The sequence below is a fragment of the Theropithecus gelada genome, chromosome 3 (genome assembly GCF_003255815.1).
Source record: "Theropithecus gelada isolate Dixy chromosome 3, Tgel_1.0, whole genome shotgun sequence".
NCBI lineage: Eukaryota > Metazoa > Chordata > Mammalia > Primates > Cercopithecidae > Theropithecus > Theropithecus gelada.
In genome coordinates, this window is record NC_037670.1 from 27,780,490 (window position 1) to 27,805,855 (window position 25,366).

A 25,366-nucleotide genomic window follows, 5' to 3' on the forward strand; every position below is an offset into this window, starting at 1 on the left:
TCTTTAAGAGTCCCAGGTGATTTCTGAAACCCCCTAATGTCTGTTCAACATCAACTCCGAGTCTGAGTAAGGTCTGGAGGCTCAGTTCACACACTGTGCAGTCCACGTGGGCAAAAGACCATATCCTTGAGACTCCATTTTCATTAGAAAGTTAGAGAATTATAATATGAGCAATGCTAAAATGTGAAAAAGGATAGGGAGACCAACTAAGAGTAATATTCCACAATAATCAAAGGCCTTTACAGCTCTGATGTGTCTGTCATACAAATATCATTGCCCTCTGACTATGGAAACCAGAAGAATACTCTTCCTTTTCACTCCCAGTAATGCTTTAGTTCTGCTAATGTTTGCTAATTCTCCAAATTATCTTATCCTAGAAGGTTTAGTATCTCAGATATAAGCCTTGTGTGTGAAATAGTATCTTCAATTAATATATATTTGATTTCATATGTGTGTATATACATACATATACACACACAAACATACACACACATCTTATACTTGTTAGTGGGAATGAAAAATGGTACAACTGCTATGGACAACAATGTGAAGGTTCCCCAAAAATTAAAAATAAAACTACTATATGATCCAGGAATCCCACTTCTGGGTATTTATTCGAAAGAATTGAAATCAGGATCTCAAAGAGGTATTTCTTTATACTCCCACATTCATCGCAGCACTATTCACAATAGGCAAAGTGCGGAAAAAACCTAAATGTCCATTGGCAGATGAGTGGATACAGAAAATATGGTTATATGCATACAGTGGAATTATTCAGCCTTAAAAAACGAGGAAGTATAGCCATATGCAACAACATAGATGAACCCGGAGAACATTATGCTAAGTGAAATAAGCCAGCCACAGAATGATAAATACTGCATGATATTACTTAATATGAGGTATCTAAAATAGTCAAACTCATGGAATTAGAAAGTAGAACAGAAGTTACCAGGAGAGGAGGGAGAAATCTGAAATTGCTCAATTGGCATAGTTTTAATTAGGCGTGATGACTAAGTTCTAGAGATGTGATGTGTGGCATAATGCCTATATAAAAGTATTTTTAACAATACTGTATTGTACACCTGAAAATTTGTTGAGGATATATCTCATGTTAAATATTCTTACCAAAATAAATAAATACATATATAGTATACATTATATATAATACATACATGTGTAATATCATATATAATATACAATACATATACATACATCCACATATATTTCAAGAGCCAGTGATGGCTTTATGTGATGGATCATTCACAACCAGCCCCAAATGCTTGAAAGATCATATCCTGGTAGTTGTAGTTACGTTAATGTGGGGGTACAAGGTGATTTCTTCCTTCTACTTTGAATAAACTAAAAACTTGAGAAAGAGATGAAATCAGAACCAGAACGTAGACAAGATCATTCTTCCTGCTGTCCTTGCAAACATCCAGCCAGTTTCTGTACTGGCAAGAGGAAGAAAAGGGAATTTAGAGAGGAGAAAATTAAAATGCACACCACACAATTTTAAGTACAATATTTTGTTTCTCAGTTGAGTGGATATTTTTATTTGATTTGGACATTTTGAGGATCTGAAATAATTTTAGCCTGGATCTGTAGAGCTGAATATTACTTTTTCAAAAGAGCATTTAATTCAAAAATTAAGGGGTGAATACTAAAGATCTCTGTAGCGTCAACTACAGAGGGTATTTTCAACTCGATCCTACTGGGTCCTCTCAGTTAGGGCCCTAAAGCCATGCCTTTATAATCCCTGGCAAGTGCAAATATTAAAATTCACATATTGGATGTTTCCATATTGAAATATCAACCACAGATCTCTTTCTTATTCCATTCAAAACCACTTTGCATAGTCCAGTTACTGATCCTCACAGCATCCCAGTGAAAAAGGCAGTATTATGCTTTAGTTTCTAAATAGTCATGTGAAAGTTTGGTAATTTGCCTACCCCAGGGAAAAGAAGCAGCATTTCAATAAGAGTCCAAAGTTCCTGAATCCAGATGCTTTGATCAGACTTGGGACATTAACCATTATTTGCCACATAAACCGAAGTATTGAATTGCACACTATCTAACCAATATGAATTCTGGCTTCTCTAACTCCAAGTAATTTTAGTTTCCTCATTTCCCTTTGCTTTCCCTGCCTGGATCTCAGGCTATAATTAGCCTCAGGTTGGAGGAACTGGCTGGAAAGTTCAGTACCAACTCGGAATGTTTTCCATCATTTGACCAAACCTCGAATGCTGAACATTTCTAACATTCAAAGAGGGTTTGTTTAAGTTTTCCAGTTTTACCCTCCTGGTTTCAAATGCCACCAGAAGCAGAAGGGCCAAAACTCTGTAAGGAGAAGCTATTTTAAACAAGCTTTCTGGCCCAGAGCAGCCTGAAAGGACCCAGATGGATCTGAGAGAAGTAGCCAAACCCCTGGGTGCCTGCGCAAATGGAGCCTCTGGAACCTGGGAGGCTTGGCTCTTCTAAGGAAGCACAATTCAAGAGTGGGCCCCTTCTTTTGCAGCAAAGCAGGGCATGACCTCGGCAAGGCAGTGGCTGGAGAGAGGGGCCAGGCAACCCTCGGGGAGGGGGACAGCCCATGGCGGGACTGCAAGGCCACCTGCGACGCTGCCTGCCATGTGGACACGTGCTGGGTGTCTGGAAGAACTCACAGGATTAATGTGTTTCCACACTGCAGACTAGGTGAAAACTGAGAGTCTGGTGCCCCCGGAGGAAAAAGCCCTCTGTTTATATACACATGGCCACCAGCTAGGCAGATGGAGCACACAGGGAGCCTCCCTACATTGTGTGTCAAACCTCAGACTGTAAACTTGACCCAAACACGGCACTTGAGATGAGAGGTCCGAGTGACAATCCAAGAAAATGCTACCTTAGAGGACATGAGCCTTGCCTCTTGTGGGTTTCTGCTGTCTAGAAACATTCAGGGCTTACAAAATTATGTCAGAGCAACCAAGTAGAAAAGTTTCAGAAAGCTCAAAGGAAGAAAAAGACATCTCAAAGAATATAAACACTTACCATGTTATTATTTCTTTACTAAATTCCAATAGATGCAAGGCTTTCCTCAGCAGTGCTTCTCAAACTTTAATGGGTATAGGAATCACCCGAGGAACTGTAAAAATACAGATTCTCATTCAGTAGGCCTGGGATACAGCCCACAATGCAGAGTCCCAAGAAGCTCCTGGGTGCCATCGACACTGCTAACCCACAGTCCGCTAGTAGAGGAGGAAGCCGTTGAAACTCTTTCCTTTGAAATAATTCTCACTAGCTGCTCTTCATATCATTACATAACATTCAAGTGACAGGTTGGTTTCAATGTCTGCCTTTTTTCTTTCTTTTGTCCTTTTGGAATCATATTTCCCCAACAATATATCTTCATCTAGGAAAGGTTAAGAAGTAAATACTGAGGCCGGGCGCGGTGGCTCACGCCTGCAATCCCAGCACTTTGGGAGGCTGAGGCGGGCAGATCACAAGGTCAGGAAATCAAGACCATCCTGGCTAACGAAACTCTCCCTCTACTGAAAATACAAAAAATGAGCCGGGCGTGGTGGTGAGCACCTGTAGTCCCAGCTACTCGGGAGGCTGAGGCAGGAGAATGGCGTGAACCCAGGAGGTGGAGCTTGCAGTGAGCCGAGATCGCACCACTGCACTTTAGTCTGGGTGACAGAGCAAGACTCTGCCTCAAAAAAAAAAAAAAAAAAAAAGAAGTAAATACTGAAACTCTTGCTTGACTGTAAAATAAAGTCTTGGGTAGCTTAAATTTGAATTGTACCTTTATCTAAAGAAGTGAGAGGCTTGTGTGGAAGAGAGATGTGTCCTGTGTGGGCACCATCAGGAGTGTCCAGGAAAGAACATCTGTAACAGCTGGGCCTCTAGGACTCCCTAGCTATCTCAAACCACTGGATTTGCCAAAAGCAGGTTATAGTCATCCCATGAAGCTTCAATATCTACGTCCCAATTTAAAAATCATCCCTGACCTCATTGTCATCATAGCATGGAAGTTTCTGGCTAGGACCTCTGTTAGAAAACAGATTTAGAAAATAAGGAAAATCCACGCTGCAGAGAAAAAATTCAGTAGCATTGTCCTCCTGGGATTTTAGACTCCATCCAATTTGGGTGGTCCATCTCTGCCTCCATTTTCTGGCCATAGAATCTACTTTGTAATAGACACGTGGAGTTCAGAGACAGCGTGCGGCAATCATGTAATGAAAATCCCTAACAGAGGGTACTTTAATTGGATTGGACTGCACACGGAAGTCTATATGTTAATTACAGGGTTATGCAGCAGAACATCTTTCAACCCTTGCTGGTATTTTCACAGGGCCATTAAAAAAGACACCTGAGCATTTTCTCCCCACCCCACCCCCCCACCCATGGTGGCATTTAGAAGCTACAACCAATCTAAGCAAGAATGAAAACTGTCATCTGATTCCTTGGCAAAGCCACAGTCCACTGCAGCCACTTGGGTACAATTCCCAAGCCAGAAGCCCAGGGTCTGAGTCATTTGCAGGAACTAGGACAGAGGGTGTGGGTCAATACACAAACTTAGAGAATCCTAACCAGTTCTAGTGAAGATAGGATGAAGCATTTTTCCAGGCGGTTCATTGATGACAAACGTGCCCTTTTGTCTTGGGCTCCTAGGGAAGTGGTAAGGCCAAGTTCACCAGCAGCTGGCTGAGGCTTTACTTATTGTCATGACCTGGAGGGTGCCCAGAAAAGCTCCAACTGTTGCCTCACCAAGCAGCGAAGTTATGCTGCGGCTGCCGTGGCTGTTAACCCCGCCCGGGGAAGGCCGTGCCGGGCCAGTGTGCAGGCCTTTGTATTCTGCCCCCTGGTGCCCCGTTGAAACCTCAGCCCCGAAAATGACAGCATATAGTGAGGCTTCAACCAGCCCCAGCCTTGGAGTGTCTTTACACTCTAACCTGTCCTACGAAGACCCCACTGGAAGATGTGGATATCTGGCTAGAGCTAGGCCCAAAGAGAAAAGTTGAGAATTCAGGCTGTTCACTGCCACATCCAAGCCCTCCTCCCAAGCATCTGCACGCCTAAGGCTGAAAGCATCTGGGGAGTTTCTAATATTAAATCTCCCAAGGATATTCTGCACAGCCCCTTGAATTGCTAAGTCATTATGAAGTGTGTGTCGACTCTGCAGTGGCAGCTGCACGTTACAACCGTCAGCTCTTAGGTCCCTTCCAGGGAATATTAAGTGTGGGAGAGAAAAATGAACCTGGTTTGGGGTTCAACTCAGGCTTGACTTTATTAGGGAGGGTAACAACACAGGCCCATTATGTTCATTATGTTCACAAGGGATTTGCACTGAGAAGCAATATGAAACACGCATCACATTTAAAGATTCATGAGCCTCATAAAGGACATGTAGCATTATTATTCTTTTTTAGATGTTAGCAAAGTGTCAACATGTGGCCAGCTAACTTCTCACAAGTGTAAGAGAAAGCGGTCTGTTGAGTTTCAATTCCTGCTTTAGTCAAAACAGGAGTAAGTAAAAATTGTGCCTGTTCCTTTTGAAAGGTTTCTGCCATGGAAGCTGCTATCATTGTGTGTCTTTGTGTGTGTGAGATTAAGTGGATGAGGGAAAACCGAGGGAGTGTTGTGGGAGTTCGGCTTTTCTGAAGTCCTGTGCTGGCTACTGCAGCTTAGAATCCAGGACTGGCATTTACAACCCATCATCACACAGGTTCTCTTGACCCTGTGTGTCAAAATTTCACGTGCACAGAGTGCTATGGCGGATGTAGGCAGAGCAGAGCAGAATGAATAAGGTAGTTAATTAGGAAAATAAGTCTTTCTTCATCTTGGAACTACAAAACAAAATGACGTTTTATTTGTCAGCAAGTAAAGCCAGTGGGGCCTGAAAATGAACTATGTGTGACCACAGTGGTTTGCCCACTTACAAAATTATCCCATTTTTAGCATCTTTAAACAGGCATGTCTTTCTAAGGTAGAGGACGCGCTATATAATATTCATTAGTCAGCCCTAGGAGAAGCGTCTTCTCCTGGTTCCCCTTCTATTGTGAGATCCTCATGTGCACAAGGTGTAGTTTTACCTACAGGTGTAAATTAGCCTATTCATTTGAATTGAACTAGGGAAAGGCAATGCAGGGAGCCTTCCCAAGTGACAACACAAATAAACAGCTGCAGATAACCACTGCTTTGTCCCAAATACAGAAATTCTCTTTGCTTTGTTTTCCCTTAGCTTCCTAATTTGCGTGTGTGTGTGTGTGTGTGTGTGTGTGTGTGTGTGTTAAGAGTGTACTATGATTTTATCTCTTTACTGAAAGAGATACATACTAAAGTTGTCCATTTAGGGGGAATAAAACCCCATAATTTTAGTGTCATTAAAATAGTCTTTTAATTTCAAAAGTAAAATTCTTTTCCTTTCCCGGGCTTTAAAATACCTGCGAGTTGCCAGCCCGTTGTAGGGGTCAGACTCTCACGAAAATATTTCTTTTTATTTATTTTTCCCTTTTATAGTTTCACTTATGCCATGATAGACTTTACCAAGCACTTAACTCTCCCGGAGCTGATGCCTAGCATTTTAAATGATGGGATCCACATCCTGTCGGAGCAGCGGCTTGATGCCAGCGTTGAATTACTATTGAATAAGCAGCAATGAAATCTTTATCAAAATAATCAGTAGTTCCAAAAACCACAAATAACAACAGGAGCCGAGTTGTACTAAATCAGCAAAGACCATTGAGATATAATAAGTGACTGAGTCACTTTTTTCTACATCCCCCCTCTTGCAAAGTCTACTAGGCTATTTTCTTGCACAGCCTGGGGGAGGGCAGGTGGAGGGAAGGAAGGGCATTGCTCAGAAAGGAAAAAAAAAAAAATTGACATCACTGAAGTCATGTGATCGGCAAGAACCAATTGAGATGGGCTGTGGAAAGGGGAACAGTTAAATTTGTAATTTGGGTTGTGTGAAAACTTCTTTGGGCCTCATAAACAACCACAGAACCACAAGTTGGGTAGCCTGGCAGTGTCAGAAGTCTGAACCCAGCACAGTGGTCAGCAGGCAGGACGAATCACACTGAATGCAAACCACAGGGTTTCGCAGCGTGGTAAGCATCACCAACCCACAGCCAAGGCGGCGCTGGCTTTTTTTTTTTTTTTTTTTTTTTAATCTTTAACAATTTGAATATTTGTTTTTACAAAGGTGCATTTTTTAATAGGGCTTGGGGAGTCCCAGAGGTATCCAGCAGGGGGGAAAAGAAAGAGAGATGTAGGGCTAGAAGGGTGAGGGTGAAACAGTGACCTGTCTTGGTTTTCGCTCCGAAGGTAAAAGAAATCATTGAGTCCCCCGCCTTCAGAAGAGGGTGCATTTTCAGGAGGAAGCGATGGCTTCAGACAGCATATTTGAGTCATTTCCTTCATACCCACAGTGCTTCATGAGAGGTGAGTACATGCTGGTCTTGTAATACCTCCTTTTGCTCAGCTTTGCCTGTAATGAAATGGCAGCCTACTTTACCTCGGTGCAGAGATACCTCGGTGCCTGCCGGGTCCCTGTCTGGTTTGTGGGAGGAATTCAAACTGAGGCATATGATTACAAGGCTATTGGATTACTTACTCATCAGATGGAAGCTCTTCAGAAATGTTTTAATAAATACTTAGTTATGCTGTTGGAGTGTTCAGTCGGTGCGTGAGAACTTTGTCAAGTGTGAGTAAGTTGTGCTGGTCTTGTTTAAAGGCTTAGAGATTACGAAGCTTGCACGAAGCTCCCTGGGTTTTATTTTGCTGTCCCTTGCCCAGAATGACTGTGTCTGAGTTATCCTGAACTCGGCATGCTGTGTGGCCCAGAATGCAGCCTGCCCTGGGGCTTAGCAGGCACATGCACAGAGCCAGCCAGGAGGGCTGGTGCCAGTGTGGGGCAGGAGGTGGAGGCTCTCAGATAGCCTTGCACCAGCCTGGGGACTTCAGGGCCAAAGTGGCAAGGCAGCTGTCTCTACAAGGCAGAGAGTACAGGAGCCTGACAGACTTGGTTAGGTGAAAATCACCAGCACGGGGCTGTGCTGTGTTTTTCCTTGTCGCCTCAATGCAAACAGACGGCAAGCATCTTTCCAGAGAGAAAGGAAGCAGACTGTGGCATACCGAGGTCTCTCTGGAAAACGGCAATGAAGAAGGTTCCCAAGTTAAGCATTCTCACAGCTGAAGTCGTTAGATTACAGGCTTATGAATAGGAACAGCCAGGGTGGAAAACCTGTCTCCATTTTTGAAACCAGCCTCTTGAAATGCACAAAGCTGTGGTTGAGCTGTGAGTGTGTGTGTGCCTGTGTGTCTTGTGTATCTTTCGTGGTAAAAGAGGGCTGTGCTTAAACAAACAAAAATAATAACATAAAATGTCACAAAGGCATTGCCGTGTGCGTCGGGGCACGCACTCTGACCAGTGCCTGCAAAGTGTTTCTTGATGGTTTGGCAAAGCCGAGACGGAGTGGGCTGGGATAGGAGAATAATTAATTTTCTGGCTACAGACTCTCTTGAGCACCCAAATAGTATCTGTGACTCATTATTTATTCATACAGCTAAGTGAGCAGGGGAATGCAGAGGGCTTGCCAGTCACTTTATCACAGCAAATGCTATTGTGAATGCACAGGGCTCTATGTTTCCGGGTCCCTGATATTAAAAAACTTGACGAGAGAGAGAGAGAGAGAGTGTGTGTGTGTGTGTGTGTGTGTGTGTGTGTGTGTGTGTGTTGGGGATGGCAAGAGAGAAGTTAAAGGGAAAGAGAAGAAAGCAAGTCATTAACCAAGCTCAAGTTTCAAATTAAAGAGTTTTCAAGTGCTTCTTTACTGGCAGCAGAGGGAATTTTAGTGAAGTTGAATCATGCAGACATGCATTAGTCACTAGTCTTGCAGCGTCGTTCGGTTGGTAACACAGACACACCGGCCACTGGTAAAGAGCTGCAAACGGCTCCCTGGCTGCATTTCCTCTGGGCTGCTAACAAGCAGAGGAAGCAATATTTGTTGAATAACAGAAAGAAAGATCTTCCTGACTTTACTCCACTTTCAATACCCCCTCGGAACGTGTATTGTTTCCTATTTTATCAACTCAGGAAGGCAGATTCAGGAAATTTTTAAGCATTCCATTGAGCAATAGGTTGGATTTCAGTGTGCAGTGCTGGCCCCCGGGCTCTCCTTACTGGCCAACAGCAAAGATGGTGAGGGACACAGTGACCTGTGCAGACATCAGGAAATAGCAGGAGTGCCGCTGTCTCCCGGACAAGCCCAGGGCTCCTGTGCCCAGTGGACACTCCGCTGACCTGCCCTTGATTAGGAACGAAGGTCGGTTATTTTTCACGGGGGCAGTGTAGGGAGGGCCTGAGCTCACACCAAGACTCAAAAGGGCTAATCTGGAAAGGTTTTTCCACTCCTTCCTTTCAGTGAAAGGAACTCAGGGTTCTTTAGAATCTCTAATTTGATAATATAATATTGAGATTTGCTATCAGAGGGCCGGGTGAAATCTTGGCAATTTCCTGGTTAATTTCATCCAAGTGATCCATCAACAGAAAGGTTTAAATTGTCCAGGTTAGCTGTCCACATCATTCACCGGAGCCAGAGAGGTGGCAAAATATCATTTCTTTTGGTACCGTTTGGTCATCATCTTAGAGCCTGATGCTAGAAGAACCACCATCCCTGCCAACAAATGGCTCTCCCCCAGAGTTCTCAGCCTGTTGCCATAGCTGGGCCACTCGCAGTGGTCAATGCGGTCACTTCTGGCTGCCTATAATTTACAATGTGTGTTCCCTCCCCAACGGCAACTGTGAGCCGAAAGGGAAGACAGCATCTTTGTTTTCTTCCCGGGATGGTCCTTTATCAGCCCATGCAATTCTCACAGAAGGAAACCTGTAACTCATTTTTAACCAGATACCCATGTGGAAATGGGGGGAAAGAGAAGAGTGAACCCCAGCAAACCATTGTTCCCTTCCTTGAGAGAGGCGAGCCGGAGTCTAAGAGGCTGGCACATGAAATTGATGTGGTCTACCACAGAAAACTCGGGGCTTTTTCTATCACACCACACCAGGTTCCCACCGAATTTGCTTAGGAAAGAAGACAAGATGCGATTGAAATTTCCTGGAATTATCACACATGGCGTGCCATGTAAAATGCTTGCTGAACCCAAACTTGGGTTCCCTTGAAAAGTGCAGTGTGTCGGCAGAAAGAGTTGAGGTAGGTGTGGAGAGGAAAAGCCTCAGCATGTACATATTTTTGCAAAATGGCTCAGGTAGCCTTGTTCTTAGAAGTGGCTTAGTGGTCTATGCAAAGCCTGAACACTCACATGCCTCTGCGTTCCTAGAACCACAGGTAAAAATCTCAGCGAGACCGACTCCCTGCTTGTCTTCTCAGTGGTTCAAGTTTACCCCACTGAAGCAGTCTTTCAAAGGGAATTGCCAAGTACAAAGCTGCATATATAAAGTATGTTCTTCTCTAAGCATCAGCTTGCCGCTCTTTTCAGAAGAATATTTATTAAGACACTTCTTCTGGCTTGCCTGAACACTTAAGATCTGAAGATCTTAAGAGTTCAGGCTTAAGCCACAGAAATTTATTTTCGCACCGTTCTGGAGGGAGGCTGGAGGTCTGAGATCAAGGTGTGGGCAAGGCTGGTTTCTGGTGAGGCCTCTCTCCTTGGTTTTGCAGAAAGCTGCCTTCTCCCTGTTTCATCACATGGTTATCCCTCTGTGTGTGCTGTATCCTAATCTCTTCTTATAAGGATACCAATTGCATTGTATTGGGGCTAGCCTAATGACATCATTGTAAAACCCTATGTCCAAATAGAGTCAAATTATGAGCACTTTGGGGTTAGGACTTCAATATATTAATTCTGGGGAGACATAGTGCAGTCCCTAACAGTGGGTCTTAGCAAATCTGACTCACCCTGGCCCACAAGGAAACTGTGGGATGGGGCATCCTGGCTGCTCTCCTGGATGTTGAAGAATCAGACTCTGGTTCCTCATTTGTGAGATGGAGTTTCACATCTGAAACTGCCCACACATTTTGAAACTATAAAAAAAAAAAAGGTGTGATAAAACTATCTAAACTCACAATCATGCCTTTGCCATTTAGACTTTTTGCACGCTAAGAAGCTTTAGAAAATGACAAGTAATTTTGAAATGTTTAAGTGTTAAAAGAGCAAATGGCGGTTCCCCCAAAGAAACCATCTCTTGGCTCTGCTTTCTTAAGGAGGATTGTCTTTGTACTTCAGACTCACTTTACTAGTGGGGTTTAGGGGGTTGTAGGAGGCCCCACAGCTGCTCACACACCGAGTACAGGGGCACGGAGCAACCCGTAGCAGAAGCACCTTTGGAAGCAGCAGCTGACCTGATTCCGAATGGCAAGAAGCTTTTTTGAGCTTTTGAAAGCAAATGAGTAGCTGAGACGTTCCTACATTCTCTCAAAATAGATCCGAAAGGTGTGCTCAGAAAAGATGTAGCCCTTTACTGAGAAATCAAGCCTGGTGAGATGCTGGGACAGAGGAGGGCTGCACAGCTGCTGTGCACACACAGACTTGTATAAGGAGCCCAAGGCCTAGAGGGAAGAGTCTGGAGGAATAAGAGCACCTGATAGTAGAGAAAGCAATGGCAGGAGGTCCGTGCGGGGAATGTACTCAGATGACACAGTGATGGCCTTTTCTTTCTTTACTTTTTTCTGACTTTCATCAAATAGCATATAGAGCTTATCTCTTGAGCCTCAGTTTCCTCATCTGCAGAGTAAGGGTAGCAATAGTACCTGTTATTAAGGTAGCTGTGTGGACCAAATTAATCTGTGTAAGGTGCTTTGCCCAGCCATATAAAGTAAGCAATAAATCTGAACGGTGGCTATCAATGTTCAGTTATCTAAGATGGCAGCCAGTCAACCCCTGTCTGCTCTAGGGAGGGAGAGGTCACAACGCCCTGGAGGACATTATGGGAGGCTCGTTGGAGAGAGGGGCACAGGAGTTGGAGGAGGGGAAGGTGCAAACAAAGAAAAGAAGGAAGAGTGATCTAGGCTGAGAGTACAACCTGGGCAAAGTTAGAGCTGCAGGATCCCACATGGGCATGGATGGTGGTGGGTAACTCACCCTAAGGGCTTTTCAACAGCAGGTCAGCCTTCCTTCCTTGTGGAAAAAGAGCAAGAGCCCTTTATGAAATTCAACTTAACAAGTTTTGATTTTAAATACGGAGGCTACTTGGGGCACGATGTCATGCTAAGTCTTTGGTCTGAACACACAAGGACAACAGAGATGTCTCTCTTCATTGAGACTGCTGGTGTAGCTTTATTTTCTCCAAGGCTATTCTTAAGGAAAAAGCCATTTTTCCTGTGTAACTATGAGCAGGTTCTCTGGGCCTCTGAGAGACTCCCGTTTCCCCTGCTCCTTGGGGACACTTTTGATCATGTTCTTTGTCAAAGCCCAGACATGAAAGTAGCTTTGATGGCTTGTCTTGTTGGAGGCAGCAGAGGAGGCCCACACAGGAAACTCAAGCAAATTTTCAGTTTCTCAGGTAACTTCCTAGTGACCTAGATGAGTCAATAGATGTCTTTGTGTCTCATTTGAGTTCTGCAAAATGGGCTAATAATATTCTAGACAAACTTGCATCCAAATTACCAAGTTCCTGTTGGAAATCTTTACATGCATCGGAAAGAGGTACCATAAAACACATCACAAATCTTCTTAACTTAACAACACAAAGCCACTTAAAAATATTTTATTTCTTGTTTGAAAATAGTCCTCCTATCATTTCACACATACAAGATACTTTCTCTCATTTTTGCAATTGTTTTCTCCAACTCCCATTTTTCAAGAAATCTTCAGAAGCTACTCTGGTGCCTGAATAGACCTTACAATGTACAAAACACTTTTTCTGCAACTCTTGTTTCTCGGCCTGCTCTGCTCCTCCCCGTCAGATGCCACTAGTCCCCTTCTTTAGCCTTTTCGCTAAGCCTCCAGCCAAGCCGAAGAGTTCTGTCTTTTTTGGCCTTTTCCTCCTCAAAAAATATAATAACTAGGATGTCCTGGAGGGGTAAAAAGGGAGCATTTCCTTTGAGATCTTTGCTGACCATGAACGCAATCAGGGAGTGCTTAAAGAGACCACAGGCTGGCTCCTGAACACAAAACAGGGCTCAAAACCTCCTGTCGTCTTCAACATGCTGGGAGAATAAGCTCAGACACACTCCTCTCTCTTGCACAGGCTTCACTCTTTGCTGGGGAGACACGTCCTGTGCTCTCTTGGCTCTCTGAATCTCTCTCTTTCTCTCCCTCCCCCATCTTGCAATGACACTGAGTAATGATGCCAGAAAGGAGCCAAGGTGGAGGAATAAACACTAAATCCGAAACATGACAGAAATGATGTATTGTATTGCAATGACAGAAAGAGAGTAAAGCTCTTGCTCAGGTTTACCCATGAAAATTATGTTTGACTGCACACAGGGAAAAGCTGAGCACAGTGGCTTGAGCAGACGGGCACTGGTCTGTGTGGTGCACAGGAGTTCTGAAGTGAGCAGTCCAGGCTGATACAGTGGGGTGCAGGACACTCCTATGTTTTGGGCCCACCATGCTGAGGCCAGGGAGCGATGGCCTGCACCTCTGATCTGTCCAGGCAGAAAGGACATGGGAGGCCTCAACTCCTTTTTGTGGGGCCTGGTATTGTTATTCAGGAAGGGAAGCCCTTCTCTGCTAACTTTTGCTGATATATTGCTTAGGCCACAACGAGGTCACAAGCCTCTGGCTGGAGGGAACTGAGGACAATGGAATTGTCACTTTCCAGCCTGGAGAGTGGAGGGAAGCAAAGAGGAAGGTGGCTGGGAGCAGATGTCTTGTGAGCCCAGAGCCGTATCTGCCAGACCTGGTGACAAAGATAGGCTGTGCTTTCTCAGCCATATTTTGTATCATTTGTTTTCTGTGCCAGCTGGGCTTTGGAAACACATGCAGAGGAACTTTAAGTTCTTCCTTCAGTCCCTCTTGGAATTTGCAGATGGATGCCAAGGGTGAATATTTATTCTTGACCCACTGAAAGCAAAATGGATAGGAGAAGGGATGAGGTGGGGCAGGGGGCTGGTTAAATGGATCAAAGTTCACACCTTTTTTCAGTGTCAAAGCCCCAAATCAGACTTGAGCCTCTCCTCACCTTAGAATGAGCAACAGAAAACCAGGCAGCCTGTATCTATGGGAATGTTGCTTGCATCAGAGCCACCGCACCTTGCTGTGAGGGTGATAGATTTCTCGCAGCTGGAAATAGTTGCTTCCCAGCGCCCCCACCATCTTCCTCACTCTTTTAAATTCTCAAAACTCCATCACCCAGCCTCCCAAACTTGTTTTAATTTTTAAGAGAATTCTTTTCTACAAAAGAGGAAAACTTTCTTTCAAATGGCCCTCCACAAATTTCCCTAAAGATGATTTTTATCTCTGATAGAAATATGAAAAACAGATAACCAGATAATTGCCCTCTATCTGGCTATAAACACTTATTCATACATTGGCTTTCTGCAAGTTACAGATGCTTTTTGCTTTGTAATTACTGGCCCTGTCTATTTCCTCTGCATGGATGCAAATCTTTCTGCCTGAGAAAGTCATTGGTTCATTTAAAAAAAAAAAAAAAGAAAAAGAAAGAAAGGATAAATGAAAAGAAAGTCGTTATTCAGTTTTTCTCTTGAAATTAGAAATTTCTTTTTGTTTTGCTTTCATTTTGTTTTTCTGCAAGGTCGGTGTTTATGTAGAGAATTGTTGATTTTGTATGCAGCACTGCCCTCCCATTCCATGGTCCATATGTGTCTGTGTTTTGATGGACTTCTTTTTAAGCAGTGAGTTCCCCAAGACATTTTTGGGGCCCCAAATGGAAAAAGTCATCACAAATAGAAATCTGTTTGCTAGTTGGGCTTGCTCGATGGCTCTGCTGATTTCAAGACTGATGCTGCTTTGCGTAAATGCGAAGTTCATGTTAAATTGATTCTAAATCAAATACTCAACGTGTTCAGTCTTGAAACATGTCCATTGGGAAAGAGAACTATGCAGCTCCAACATGTGGCAAAGATTCTACTTTTACTTTCTTTGCCAACATCCAACTTTTGCTCCTGGGCGTTCGAATACCCTCTGTAGAGACTGTGACTTCTCAAAAGAAACTTTGCTAGTCTTGGATGGAGAATGAAATAATAAGATTTGAGCAATAAATCAAATATAGCCTGAGAGCAACACCACAGAACAGCCTCTGTCATCTCCTCTCCTTGGGAGGTACATTGGTCTTCATCAGCTCTCATATACTTCTGAAAGAAAATGTGTAGGTTTTCATATATATGTTTTTCATTGTTAGTAGATCCTAAAGAAAGACCCAAAAAATCTTGCAGCAGTTAGCTTGCCAGATGGGGGGTATGTTAAAAAGAGCAAACAGAAGTCAGAACTCTGAACACACCGCTGGGTATTCCATAGTCACATTCCATCGTGGGTGAGTTTTTGTTGTTGGGTTTTGTTTTTGTTTTTGTTTTAGATGGAGTCTAACTCTGTCACCAGGCTGGAGTGCAGTGGCCCTACCTCAGCTCACTGCAGTCTCCACCTCCCGGGTTCAGCCGTTCTCCTGCCTCAGCCTCCTGAGTAGCTGGGATTACAGGCACGTGCCACCACGCCCGGCCAGTTTTGTATTTTTAGTAGACATGGGGTTTCACCATGTTAGCCAGGATGGTCTCAATCTCCTGACCTTGTGATCCGCCCGCCGCGGCCTCCCAAAGTGCTGGGATAACAGGTGTGAGCCACTGCGCCTGGCCCATCATGGGTAAATTTTTTAAGGAAGACTAAAAATGTCAGAGTGGCACTCATTGCTCAAGAGAGAAGCACTTTCCCTTTTTCTGTGCAAAATTTTGTAATATATATAGCTATTAACGTTTGTTTCTTATTAATGCCCCCAGAATGTGCAAAAGATAATTTAGGTTAACTAAGATACATTGGTTTCAGTACCATTTTTTCCAGGAGCAGTTTTAACACCAACCACAGTTTGCTGCATTTTCTTACACAGCTTCTGTTTGCCCTTTGAACTCTGTGCACCGAGCCCCTCATTCCATACCATCTGCAGGTTGCATCTGGGCAGCTTCATCCAGCTCACTAACAGTCACAGCTGAACTTGACATTCACCCACTTTGAAAGCATAGAATTCATAAAATCTGAAACCACATATGTGTATAAAACCCATGCAAGAGTGGGGAGGAACTAAAAGGAGGAGAAAAAGTAGTTCTCCCCTTCAGGAGTGTTCTCTCTTATCCCAGCCCCTTTCATGTAATGAATGGGTAAATGGGTGAAAATGAAATTATTTAGGCATCGACAGGTAGGAACAGAAACTCAGGCTGCTATTTTATTATTATTTATTGTTATTGATTCTACTGTTTCTAAAGATCAGAATGGCTTTTACTTCCGAAGTTCTAGAGGAGAGGAACAACGTTAAGCAACCTTAAACAAATATTAGCACTGTGAAAGGTGCAGGGTCATATAAAGAAGTAAAAGTGCCGACAATGAAAATTCTATCCAACTGTCAATCATTCCATATCATTACTTCATTTTTTTTTTTTTTTTTAAACACTGTGTCTCCCATATGCTTCCCTCCAGGTTGTATTCTAAACAAAGAAATGATTGTATTACAGATGTGAATAAATCTGTTAAAAAAATAAATGAACCATGAGACATATGAACTATAAGACATTGGTCTACATGATGCTTTGTAAGTTTTATGTGCTGTGTTACAGAGTTATATAGAGAGTTATATATATGTAGTTCTATATCGTTTCAGTTGGCATCTAAAAATTATATATTTATTTTTTTAAACTATAATTATAAATATTTTTAAACTGCTAGAAAGGAAGAGCAGAATATTTGGCTGGAGTGATTTTTAGACCTCTGTCTACCTTAGGACACCAGAGAGGTTCACTTGCCCAGGGTTCCATAGCTGGTTGGTGCCTGAGTCAGAATGAGAAACCAGGTCTTCTCAGCTCCTGTTACCCACAGTTTTGCAGACACTGAATTTATGAGGTGGATTCCATTCAAGCATCCACATAACTAGCAGACACTTCTCCTAATCCTCCTCAATTCCCCTTTGCATTGCTCAGATACCACAATCCTTTGCAGGTTAAATCCCTTCACCTTGTGAACTCATTAGGCAGGGCAATGTGTATGAATGCCCAAGTCCTTAAGAACGGCCTGAGGCTGAGTTAGAAATGCAGTTGCCATAGGAGTAACTGGCCCCTGCTGCCCTTTGGATGTTCTCTTACCCCAAATCCAGCACCACCTTGGTTAAGCACCCGCCATGTGCCTGTGCACCTGGCTCCTTAGGCAATGTTGCAATTAACCAGGTTGGTTTTGATGAGCATCTAGGGCAAAATCTGGACGAACACAACAGCCAATGTGCACATCCATGCAGAGGGTTCAGAGATGGCCTTGGTCAAGGCTGCCAGGCTTCAGCTCTGGAAGGAGCCCTTGGAAGTGGGAGATTTCATCTTTGTATAAAAATTGGAACCCAAACTGTAATTCCCATCAGGGATATATATGCTCACATCACTCCTGATTCAAAGCTCAGAAGTGGCCTCAGGAGAAATAAAGGTCTCTCTCTCTCACACACACACACATGCACACACACATACAGACACACACACACACGCACACACACATACACAGAGGCCAGCATTCAAAATTCACATGCTTAGGGAATCCATTGGGACTTCTCCCCAGGATGTGCTGAATTCAAGGAAACTTTCTCTAGGTGTAGCAGAAACTGCTGAAATGCTCAACATCAGCCATTTCCAGACTCTTGATCTTGCCACCTATCAGTAAATATGGTTTCACATGCCCCACTATCTATGCATGGTTATTTACTTATAAATTATATGCTGTACTCCTGTATTGATATAATTACAGTATGTGTATTATGAAATACATCCTCCAAATAGAAATTAAAATGAAATTTTAACAGCACTAGTTGTTTTTCCTACCCCTCCATGGGCACCCCAATTTGAATCAAAAAATTCCTAGATACCAACAAATGTCATGTCTCTGCTCACCAGGACGTAGCTTCTCTCTGCAGACCTTTATTTCTTCCCCTGGAGGCTTCAGTCCATGTTGAAGTGTAAACTCCACTCAGCTCCTGGAGGAATCGTGTTTTCTTTATCACCAGGGTCATCTTCTATGAGTTGCCTTTGATAGGGAGTCCGGGAGGAAGACAGGCCTAAGCACAGGGGTGGGGTGGGGGAGCAGGAAGCCTGTGGGCTTTAGAATTGAGGAGTTGGTTTCTCCCTGTCCCCAGCATCCACCACCTGTGTGAACTTCAGCCATTTATCGAACCTCACAGAGCCCTGAGTTTCTCATCTGTAAACAAGGGGAATGAGCCCTACTTTTCATGGTTGTCAAGAGGATTTGAGATAATATGTATAAAGCAATGGACACACAGAGGAAGTCAATAAGTAAAACGTAACTCTGAAAATGCCACTGAAGGGAGGCTAGGGACAGGAAAGCTATCTCCACCAACCTCAAGAACATGGCCCCAAAGCTGTTCCAGGAACCGGGCATGTATGAAGATAAAAAAAAAAAAAAAGAAATATCTGCCTCTCTCATAGTGTAGCAGTGTAGAAATGATCTTGGTGCTCTTTGGCAGAAGGTTGAGTTTATGAACATTAAAATTGATAGTAATAACAGCTAGCATTTATTGAGCATATGCTATGTGCAAGGCATTTGCACCGTTCCAAGCATTTTCTTGCCTTACTGCATTAACATTTTGGCACAACCCTGTGAGTAGTTGCTCTCGTTATTAATCCCACTTAATGGAGGGGAAGCGTGGCCTGCCAAGGTTGGGTGACCTGCTTGTGGCTACGCTACTGGGAAAGGTGCAGGTGGGGTCCACACGGAGGCGGTTCCTGCAGCAGAGCCCACTGTCTGTCTGCCCGTGGAGGGGACAGGTGGGTGTTGAGAATATCTGTTTGGCACATGAGGGAGCTTAGCCTTACAGAGTGAAAGCCTTGCCAAGGCCGCATGGACAGGGGGTGATGCTGTGGGGTGGCACCAAGCTGGGGCACTGGCCACCATCCTGGTCTGCTTTTCTGACTCTGGATGCATTCGGTGGTTTTATGGCCCCACCATTGGTATCCAGACCTCTCCTGCCCACATGTTTCTCCCGTCAGAGCTGAGAGAGATGTTCAGGTGGTTCCCAGACAGCCCAAAAGAAACACGCCTTTAAGCCAGGGGCGCTCAAACTTGTTCCCAACATGATGGTGACACGCAGGGGTGGGGAGAAACCGCTGCTGTGCCTTCTTCCTGACCGACCAGTTGTTTTCATTTATCAATCTGAGGATCCATCAGAGGTGACATCAGGGTGACGTAAATTAGGCACTTCTCATGAAAAACTTAAGGTGACATTTGCTCCCATTGTTGTACAAGGCTGACCTTGCATTTACACGGGCTTGAGAGAGCACCACCTTGAATTTTGTGTCCCAAGTGCATCTCTTGCCCTATCCCAGTCCAGGCCATGGAACACATGTACAGAAGAAACCACAGAATGATGTGCCCAGCGGTCAGGGGCCTGTCATCTGAGTCCCTCCTTCAGGGGTGGATCACCCTAACCCTGACTGACCCTGGCCAGGGTTTTCCATGAGGCTTGCCCCAAGCACTTCCCATCCACTTATTCCTGAGGTTAAAATAAACATTGTACCCAGAAGCAGTTGTTTCAGCCGTGACAGCAAGCAGTGGCCTCAGTCACTCCTGTAAACAGGACCTCATACCACGAAGCGTCAGTGGCATAACAAGAGTTGAGATGCAGACGCCTACTGGTTGGCCTTTGAGAACGGCCTTTCTGCAGAGACATTTGTCATTTCAAAAAGTCCATGTCACCAGTCCTCTGACATCATGACAATTCCTTTGTCAAGAAGTTGGGGGGCGGTTTCCCCTTTTTTTCCCGCTTCACCTTTATTGTATAAAAGGCATTTCTCCTCTGATTATACTAAAACAAGCTACTGAGTCACAGAAAGTTCCTTCCCTTTCTGGAGGGGTTCGGCATCCTGAAGGATGCAATCATAAATGACTTTCTCCCCCAAAAGCCTGCTCACAGCCAGCCATGTGAGTGCCCTGATCAATGGAAATGCAGGGGGCTGGCCAGCCTCTCACGGCTGCCGTGCAAACATCTTAACAGGACAAATTAAAAGATGTGCAAGCTAATTATTCTCCCCAGTAAAAAATAATAATAAAATAAAATCATAAAGCTCCTTAGGAAAGGAATCTGCTTTTCTTATACAGAATGTACAATTAACAGGAAAGTAAAAATTTCATGCTATAAACTAGAGATCATATTCTGGGCATCCTTGTGATTTGTTGTGCTTCTTCAGGCTTACTTAGCACTGTGTGCACACACAGCAGGGCTCGGCGGCCCAGCCGCTCCCTGCTCCCTCTTCTGTCTTCTCTCAGGGATAGTGGCCTCCACTGTCACCTTCAGACCCAACTTGGGTTCTTCCTGAGGATTCCTGGCCCCCAGACCCACAGCAGCCTCTGGGGAGGCCCAGGGTTCCCGACCCTCAACCCTCTCAGTTTAGGATCAGACACATCATTTACACAGAAGCAGTTGGAGTTGTTTTAAACAGCCACTTCACATCTCTCTATTCCTCTTTTCAATCACAACCACGTGACCTGAAGGAGCAGAAAGTAGAGAGAGACCTGCAATGAGCCTGGACAGCCCCCACCTGTGCCCCACATGGGTTCTCAATCTGGAGTCCACGTCAAACAAGAGGGAGAGGGAGGAACCCTCAGTGCCGTCCCGTGTCCTCCACACTGTTGTCGTGAACAATTCTGGCTGACCCCCTAAAGTTATGAGATGATTCCGTTTCATTGTGGCTTATGAATAATGAGAACAAATAACATTCACTTGCAGTGGTGTCAGGCACACTGCCTCCATTGTCTCTTTTAATCAAAAACTTTACGATAGTGGCACAGCTGCTAATTCCCACTGGCTAAAAATGAAAAATAAAATGAAGCAAAAACCAAGTTACAAAAGCAGCCCAGGCCACACGGCTTGTAGGAGGTAGAACCCGGTTGGAGTCCAGATTCTCTTTGGCTTTCCCGCTCCCATCTGGCCTCTCTGTGATGTGATGGAGTAGGGGGAGGGGAGTTTTACAGGTGCAGCCTGTGTGGTCTGAGAGCCTGTGTTCAAATGCCAGCCCTGTCCTTTCCCACTGAGTCACCTTGAACAGGCTACTCACCCTTTCTGTTCCTCCCTTTCCTCATCTATACGGTGTGACGATGATGATGATTACCCGTGCGGTTCTTGCGAACGCTGAATCAGAAATACACAGAATCCTGTCTGATACATGGTCGCTATCATCATGGGCTTTTCCTTTCTACCCTGATTTGCATTTTAAATTACACACTATTTGACTGGATTTTCCCATTTTCTTCCTTACACACTATGCACACCAAATCTAACAAGTGAACTCCAAGTGTGTCATCCCAGTGAGTGCGCATGGTCACTAATGCATCCTTGTACATTGGATCTGTTCACTCCTGGCAGCAAATGGCTGAAGCTGGAGATGAGGTGGGGAGTATAACAGGAACAGACTCAGGCTGAGTGGGGGTCTCGGCCCTGGTCGATGTGCCATTGTACCCTGATCTTCCTCCTGTACATCTCTCTGGTAAAATGAGAGAGCTTGTGGCTGAGGTTACTCAGCTCCCATGTTCAAGGTAAAAGGCATCATGCAGGCTGAGGATCTGGCCTCTGCTCGTTGGGTTTCCTGACCTCGCCACAGTTGACGTTTGCAACCAAATCATTCTCTGTTGAGGGGACTGCCCTGTGTGCTGTAGGTGGCTAAGCAGCATCCCTGACCCACACCCACTAGATACTAGTGACAACCCTTCCCTCCTCATGTTGCCACAACCAAATGTATCTCCAGACATTGCCAGATGACCCCTGAGGCGTAAAATCTGGAGTGTTTTTTAGAGAACCACAGCTCCAGAAAGACCTTAGAAACCAATGTACTGTTGCTGCTTCCCACAAATAAATGAAATGATGTGGCAGGTTTGACCATCTTTAGCATGTTTGCCTCACGCACACCTAACCCGACCCCAGCCCCCTAACGCTGGCTACAGATGTCCACAAAAACTGATAGTGTGCAAGGGCGTGAAATTAAGACCATCAGCCATGTCCCCAAAGCGAAGAGCAGAGAAGAAAAGGCAGCCATGAACTCTGGCCTGCTGGTGCAACAAAGGCTTGCCATCTCTGTTATCTACACAGTGGAGACAATCACTCTCCCTAATTTTACAGACTGATGACTGGGCTATAGAGTGGCCAGGTAATTCATCCAAGGTCACACGGCTAGGAAATGGCAGGGCTGCACTCAGTCCTAGTCTGGTTTTGAAGTCTGGGTGCCTGACCAATAAGCTGTGCATTTTTCAAGAGAAGGCCTTCTAGAAAGGGTGTGACTTTGGTACTCTTGTCCTGTGAAATAAACTTAAAATGAGTTATCTTGGTCTCTAGTTATAGATGTCATAGGAAGTAGGACAATGATTTCGTACTCAAAGAGCCCTTAACTCTTTTAAAATTATTGTCAGTACATAGTGCTGTAATTCTGAGTCCTCCCAGTACCTGATTTTGAATAACTCATTTTCCTTCTCTTTTCCTAGTGGGGATCATCAGTATTTCTTTGATGACTTTAAATATCTAGGAGGAAAGTAACCTACAAGACAAGATAATGATAGATTTCAAGGACCTATAGATAATACATTTAGTCAAAAGTTTCAGAAATCCCAATGCATATTTAGTTTCATTTTTCTATGTGTTATTTTCAAATCCTCTCTGGGAGGTCACTTCTCCATGCTTATTTGAACAACTTGAATTTCTCCCGAAATTTCTGGTAGTAGTCATTAAAGGCAGCCGGCAGGGCTGCTGTTCAGCAAGAGAAGTCATTGCACAGGTTATGAGAGTTGGGATGCGTGTCTGCATGAGGTGTTAGAGGGACAGAGAACAGGAATCCCACATCCCCATCACAGACATGGATGGACACACTCCATCCACGTTTGCTCCCTGAAGCAGTAGTATTTCCAGGCTGACACTCTGATGACCATGTCTTCTAGGATGCCCATTGGGAGCTCATGCAAAGGATCACATTCTTCTTCTTGCTCTAGTTTATTTCGTTTATGTGTCCATGAAAGCTTTGACCAAAGCTTAATTCCAGCTTTTCTGTTTATGAGTGTATTCTTTCAGAGTCTCTGAGCAATTTGAGAGATGGCCCATATGTCACTTACCTCTCCAAACACAGAAACTGGCAGATTTTGGGCACCCAAGAAATGTTGGATGGATAGATGAATGGGCAAATGCATGGATGGACAGATAGATGAATGAATGAATGAATGAATGAGTCAGCAGATGGACAGATGGACAAATTGATGGATAGATAGAAGGATGAATGGAAATGAATGGAATGGATAGGCAGGTAGTTGAATGAATGGATGGATAGATGGATGGATGAATGATAGAGGGAGGGAGGGAGGGATGGATGGATGGATGGATGGATGGATGGATGGATGGATGGACAGATAGATAGATGGACCAATGGATGGATGGAGCTTCACCAGTCCTGTGCTTATGGCTTGCTTACGTGTAAAAACCCCAGTGGGTACAAGCGGAAGAGGCCACATTGCTCTCCTCTCACATACAACCACAGCAGGAAGCAAGTAACTGGGATTTCCACCCAAACTTGGTTCCCCTTAACTCCTGTGATCAGCTAAGAGTAAGAAGCTGTATGTGGGAGTATTAGAGCAGAGAGGAGCAGGCAACATGGAGCTGGTTCCAGTTCTGTCCAAAGGGTGCCAGGCTGGAAGTCATATAGGTGTCCCTTGTGGGAAGCTGGATGAGTATGCAAGGAGAAGCATGTGAGAAACACCACAGTCAAGGGACTTCTTAGTGCCCATGAGCTGATTGGCTCATGCTTTAAATTGAATACCTGTGTGGAAAACAAATGTCTACGACCAAGAGGATTCATAGTCACAGGACTGATCATAAAGTCTGGTCCATTTCCCATTGGGTTACTTATAGGACATCAATCAGAACAGAAAGGATGCCCTCTTTTCCACTTTATCAGCTTAAATAGATTTTCTTAATGGAAAAACTCAACTCCTATTTTTCCTCTTCAAAAAAGGTAACTAGTGGGATAACAGAAGAGGTTTGGTAAATAACTTACAGTAGACTTCATTCAGTTCTAAGTCTCACCTATTTCAGTGACACTTCAGGAAACTGAGTGAGGGCACGGACTGTCCCGCTTATCCAGCCTTGTTCTCAGTACCGTTTCTCCATATCTTTCTATTTAGGGGAAAATCTCCTTCAGTGAAATGTTTAGAGGTGATATGATGTATGTGTATGTGTTCCTTTTCCATTTCAAGGCTGCTGGCATCTGTCAAACAATCTGTAAGCGCTGGTGCTCCTGATCACCCCTGATCATTCCCCAAAAGCCCCTCTGTACCCAAATGCTTCTCAGCCAGGCTTGGCCCCCAGTCACTTAGAAGCACCCATCTGTGCCCATAGCCACATCCACATCTAAGACAGATTCCATCTGTGTTGAGGTTCATTCTCTGTTCCATTCAGGAATGTTCCTTAGTGGATCCTCCACCCAAATAATAACTTGTCTTTTTAAAAATGTTTTCATGGACAGATAAAAGTGGTAGGTACTTTTAATGTACAGCCTTTTTAGATTTAACTTTTTAGGATTCCACATATAAATAAGACGATGCAGTGTTTGTCCTTCTGTGCCTGGCTTATTTTATTTAGTGTAATGTACTCCAAGTTCATCCATGTTGCTGCAAATGACAGGGTTTCTATCTTTTTTAAGGCTGAATAGTACTCCACTGTGTATATGTTCATCACAGTTTCTTTATTCAGTCATCTGTCAGTGGACACTTTGGCTGATTCTTTATCTTGGCTATTATGAATAGTGCCACCATGAACATGACAGTGCAGGTATCTCTTCGACATACTGACTTCATTTCCTTTGGGTATATACCAAGAAATAAGATTTCTGGATCATAAGGTAGTTCTATTTTTAATTTTGGGGGAAACCTCTATACAGTTTTCCATAATGGCTGTACTATTTTACATTCCCACCAAGAGAGCTCCCTTTCTCCGCAACCTCACGAATACTTGTTATCTTTTGACCTTTTTTTTTTTTTTTTGAGACGGAGTTTCACTCTTGTTGCCCAGGCTGGAGTGCAATGGCACGATCTTGGCTCACTGCAACCTCCGCCTCCTAGGTTCAAGCGATTCTCCTGCCTCAGCCTCCGGAGTACTTGGGATGACAGGTGTGCGCCACCATGCCCAGCTAATTTTGTATTTTTAGTAGAGACGCGGTCTCTCCATGTTGATCAGGCTGGTCTTGAA

The 25,366-nt window shown here is 44.1% G+C and overlaps 1 protein-coding gene across 3 annotated transcripts in view; it reads left to right on the forward strand.

The window, feature by feature from the left end:
• Nucleotides 1–6,911: 6,911 nt before the first annotated feature.
• RUNX1 (runt related transcription factor 1) overlaps nt 6,912–25,366 on the forward strand; it is a 261,247-nt gene continuing 242,792 nt past the window's right edge. The window contains exons 1-2 of one of the 3 annotated variants that reach the window (XM_025379066.1): nt 6,958–7,088; nt 7,306–7,422. In XM_025379066.1, the coding sequence (XP_025234851.1) occupies nt 7,365–7,422 (58 nt within the window). In that variant the 5' untranslated portion in view covers nt 6,958–7,088; nt 7,306–7,364. Of the gene's footprint in view, nt 7,423–25,366 lie in introns of all 3 variants that reach the window. The other 2 variants (XM_025379065.1, XM_025379064.1) reach the window with 2 other exon arrangements.